We start from the raw sequence: 4,982 nt of genomic DNA, 5'->3' as shown, positions 1-4,982 counted from the left end.
ATTTAAATTTCTCTTTTTTAAACCTTTTAAAAAAAAAAAAAAAAAAAAAAAAAACAAACAAACAAACGTTTCCATTGTGTCTTAATTTTAACCCCTTCATGTCTATTGATCCCCAGTTGAAGGCCCGTTGTCAAGAGCACAATATTCCCGTACACATGGACGGGGCCCGTGTGTTCAACGCGGCCTCATATTTAGGCCTCCCCCTGGCGGAAGTGTGTGCTAGTGTGGACACGGTCATGTTCTGTTTGAGCAAGGGCCTCGGGGCCCCCGTGGGATCTATTTTGGCCGGCCCTGAAGAGTTCATACAGAAGTAAGTGAGAGGGGTGTTTTCCTTTTTTCTTCTTCTTCTTCTTTCGCTTTGCCCTTTTTCCTTTAGATTTTTTGTTCTATTTCATGACAAAGATCTCTATTTTTTTTTCATTTCTTTCTCTTATTTTCTTTTTATTTTTGTTACTCCTTAAACCGGGCCTTAAAAAAAGATATATAGGGAATTGTAACTGCTGTCTTATTATCGTCGCGAAAGCGAAGAGGAAGAAAGACAGGATAGGAGAAAGCGAGAACAAACTTCACTAGTTTAGGATAAAGTTCGCCCCGAGTGGGAATCGAACCTGCGATTTAGCGCTTAGAAGGCAGACGCGCTACCCTCCAAGCTAACTAGGCAGGCTTAAAAGGAAATACCTATTTTTTATTTTTTTGGAAATCCCATGATGATAAGGATTTTGTCGAGGGGGGGGTGTGGATGCTCCAGATTTTCGGAGTCTGGCCTATGGTTAATGAGAGAAATGAAACTCGAGAGGGGGGGACGAGGAATACGTCCTTGTAAGGGAGATGTTTTGATTCAGGGGTTTCTGTGGGAAATCACCATGGAATAAACTTTGAAAGTCAGGGTGTTGAAATTGAAAATGCATAAATCTCCTTGATTGAATAAAAAAAAAAAGGTCACATCATAAAATACGGCTAAACTTAAATCTGGATAAATAGGGTAACACCAGAGCACAGGGTAACAGGGTAACTGAGAACGAGTTGGCAACACTGGCCGGGTGTGTCAACACAACAAATGGTTTCTTGTACCGACCACCGCTACCGTACCGCTTTGAGGTTTCTGTTTTGTGACTGTGAGCTGTGAGTATTCTCGATTCTTGAAACTCGAAACAGTCAGGCCGATGTGTTATGTCGACGCGAGTCGCGAGATAAATCTTTTGTTTAAGTTTAAAACAAAACTTTCAAACTGCGGCTTAAACCTTTTTTATATCACGACACCGAAGCGAATACAATAGTCCGTCCACTATACCTTTTATTATTACTATTGTAATTTAATAAAGGAAGGACGGACTAAAAAGATATCTTTTTTTCTGCTATAGCCATTCGGCAAAATCTAAAGCCGCTAAAACAACAACATAAGCACCAAGTTCAGTGAATTGCTGACCTCACGCAAGAAAAGGCCCTTCTAACAAGTGTTTGACAGACAGACGACACCGAAGCGAATACAATAGTCCGTCCACTATACCTTTTATTATTACTATTGTAATTTAATAAAATCGCTTATTAGGCAGCCGCGCTACCTTCCAAGCGAGCTAGGCTGATAAGCTGGTTTGATAGAGAAAATTGTAACAATGGAGGTCTTATCGTTTAGAAAGCGAAGCGAGAAGCGAGGAGGACAGGATATTCAGGACGAGCCAGCCACTTTAACATGACTAGAGCTAGAGACCATCACCCCGGTATATAGCAGATACAAAAAGATATCTTTTTCTGCTATAGCCATTCGGCAAAATCTAAAGCCGCTAAAACAACAACATAAACACCAAGTTCAGTGAATTGCTGACCTCAGTCAAGAAAAGGCCCTTCTAACAAGTAGTGTTAACCCCAGTAGCTCAGAGGTATTGTATAGCTTTAGAACGTCGCACTCGTAATCTGAAGGGCTCGGGTTTGAGCCCCAATATTGACATTAAATTTTACGAGTAGTACCTACCTACGTAGCGTCATTTCGAGGTGGACTTATTTCGTATACATTTTTATTGTGAAGTTCGTAACTTGTTGTTGTTGTTGTTGTTGTTGTTGTTGTTGTTGTTGTTGTTGTTGTTGTTGTTGTTGTTGTTGTTGTTGTTGTATTTGTTGTTGTTGTTGTTGTTGTTGTTGTTGTTGTTGTTGTTGTTGTTGTTGTTGTTGTTGTTGTTGTTGTTGTTGTTATTATTGTAAATTTATTCTTGGAGATTTGTAAAAGTTTCGCTTAAACAAATAAATACCTTTTATCTCATCTGTTTCCTCTTTGTTTCCAGCCATCAGTAAAATGAACTGCCCATTCATCGACATTGATGTGAACAACGTACATACCAACATACTTGTCATTAACTTCAGAGGAAACATTACGGCCGAGATGTTTAGGCAGAGATTACTCACGGTAAGTAGGTAGAGTCAGCCTAGTTAGCTTTTAGGGTAGCGCGCCCGGGGCGGACTATATCCTAAACAGATAAGGTTCGTTCTCGGAACGGCTGACTTTCCTATCCTGTCCTCCTTCTCTCTTCACTTTCGGGACTATAAGACCTTAGCAGTTACAGTTCCCTTTATCAATCCTCTTTTTTTTCTTCTTTTTTTAAAATAATACCTAAATAAATTAGCCCAAGAGGTAGTACCTACCTACGTAGCGTCATTTCGAGGTGGACTTATTTCGTATACATTTTTATTGTGAAGTTCGTAATTTTGAAAAGATATCTTTTTTTCTGCTATAGCCATTCGGCAAAATCTAAAGCCGCTAAAACAACAACATAAGCACCAAGTTCAGTGAATTGCTCACCTCACTCAAGAAAAGGCCTTTCGAACAAGTGTTAACCCCAGTAGCTCAGAGGTATTGTATAGCTTTAGAACGTCGCACTCGTAATCTGAAGGGCTCGGGTTTGAGCCCCAATATTGACATTAAATTTTACGAGTAGTACCTACCTACGTAGCGTCATTTCGAGGTGGACTTATTTCGTGTAAATTTTTATTGTGAAGTTCGTAATTATGGGAAAAAAAAAAAAAAAAAAAAAAAACACTTTTAGTAGAACCGTTTTGCCTCTTTCCAGACAATTTTAAAGATTTACCAAGGGATTAAAAAGTATTTGTGTTTAAATAGCACACAAGACACATTACAAAATCTGTTGAGTATCAAGTTCATAGTTGTATTAGTTGTTGATAACCACTGAAGATTTCAATTATTGTATTCATCAAATGAAACAACAAAAAATCCTAGTCAGTAAAATGATGAAATTGCAACTCCACAAATTATTTATTTACTTAAACTAGCCAAAAATAACTGTTTTTCTTGTCATCCAGAAGGATCCAGGTTTGATTCCCAGAGTCAGCACAAAAAGATTGTACCTACATACTTGAATTTCAGTAGATTACTCTGTGTTGACCTAGCACTAGCACGTAATGTTAAAAAATTGTTCCTTGTATCACTCTGATGAGATGGAACATAATATGTAAATACTAAGGTATTGAAATTACCCAGCACCTAAGTAATTGGACCTATTATTATATTATGTAGTTCCTTAAGTAAGTAAGTAAGTAAGTAAGTAAGTGTACTATGTTTTTCTAACCTAATATACTTACATGAGACTTTGTTAAGACTGCTGGCTGCTGGGGCAAAAGAGACTTTTCAGTCTCATTCTTGGCAGTTTTAAACAGGGCAGGTATACATTTTAATATTCTATTGTCTATTCTAAAATAGGTAAAAAATGGACAAAAACAATAATAATTGAGAAAAATGTTCAATATTTTCCCCTCAAAGATTATACCTACCTACAAGTAAATAGGAATCATGGGTTTTCCAGGAAACAAGTACCTAAGTACCTAGTGACTTCAGATTTGGATTTTTCACAACTTTTTACATAGGAATCGACCTTTTATTCATAATTTTTACCCAACTGCAACTGCTCCATTGAAAAAAAAGTTCAATATTTTCCCCTCAAAGATTATACCTACCTACAAGTAAATAGGAATCATGGGATTTCCAGGAAACAAGTACCTAAGTACCTACACATAGTTACTGTCCCCATAGAAGGACTTATCCAAACCTGGTCGACCTATATATCAAATTAAAGGTCTTTTTACCAGGAACACGAAAGACCGGTTTTAGCGTCACCTATGTTAAGCTACGCCGAGGAAGGCCAATACATGGATGGGTGACTTAAACATTATATTGCCCAGCACCTAAGTAATACTAAGGTATTGAAATAACCCAGCACCTAATACTTAGGTATTGAAATTACCCAGCACCTAATACTAAGGAATTGAAATTACCCAGCACCTAATTGGACCTATTGTTATATTATGTAGTTCCTTAAGTAAGTAAGTAAGTAAGTAGGTACTGTGTTTTTCTACCTACTTAATATACATGAGACTTTGTTAAGACTGCTGGGGCAAAAGAGACTTTTCAGTCTCATTCTTGGCAGTTGGTTTAAACAGGGCAGGTATACATTTTAATATTCTTTTGTCTCTTCTAAAATAGGTAAGAAATGGACAAAAACAATAATAATTGAGAAAAAAGTTCAATATTTTTCCCTCAAAGATTATACAAGTAAATAGGAATCATGGGTTTTCCAGGAAACAAGTACCTAAGTACCTAGACATAGTTACTTAACACTCCCAAACAAAACTTTAAACTCATCACAGTTCCTGTTGAAACTTTCTTCATTTAAATTCCTGATGAGTCATAGTTTGTATGTCAGACTGACTACAGTCTGAAGTATTTACCATGAATTTCACATGTTCATATTGTTAGGAATTCCCTGGTTTGGTCTGATGTTATTACTTATCTAGACCTATGAGATTGAAGTATTTACTTACCATGAATTTCATATTGCTAGGAATTTCCTAATTTGGTCTGATGTGTTAGGTACTTACCTGTGAGATAAGAGCATTGACCAGCAGTTTAAGCACCTCTTGGTATCCTCTTAATGGGATAGTATATGGACTCACAGCTTTTCTCTGGAATAAATCTGATT

At 37.1% G+C, this 4,982-nt stretch overlaps 1 protein-coding gene across 1 annotated transcript in view; it reads left to right on the top strand.

The window, feature by feature from the left end:
* Positions 1-2,425, top strand: part of LOC103517122 (low specificity L-threonine aldolase-like) — a 3,540-nt gene extending 1,115 nt beyond the window's left edge. The window contains exon 2 of the mRNA XM_008482142.3: positions 2,277-2,425. Within this exon, the coding sequence (XP_008480364.1) occupies positions 2,277-2,410 (134 nt within the window). The 3' untranslated portion in view covers positions 2,411-2,425. The remainder of the gene's footprint in view (positions 1-2,276) is intronic.
* The last annotated feature ends 2,557 nt before the right edge of the window (positions 2,426-4,982 follow it).

The sequence above is a fragment of the Diaphorina citri genome, unplaced genomic scaffold, assembly GCF_000475195.1.
Source record: "Diaphorina citri unplaced genomic scaffold, Diaci psyllid genome assembly version 1.1 scaffold1754, whole genome shotgun sequence".
Taxonomy (NCBI): Eukaryota; Metazoa; Arthropoda; class Insecta; order Hemiptera; family Psyllidae; genus Diaphorina; species Diaphorina citri.
The sequence above is the reverse complement of the archived record's forward strand: the minus strand, read 5'-3'. Positions and strand labels throughout refer to the sequence as shown.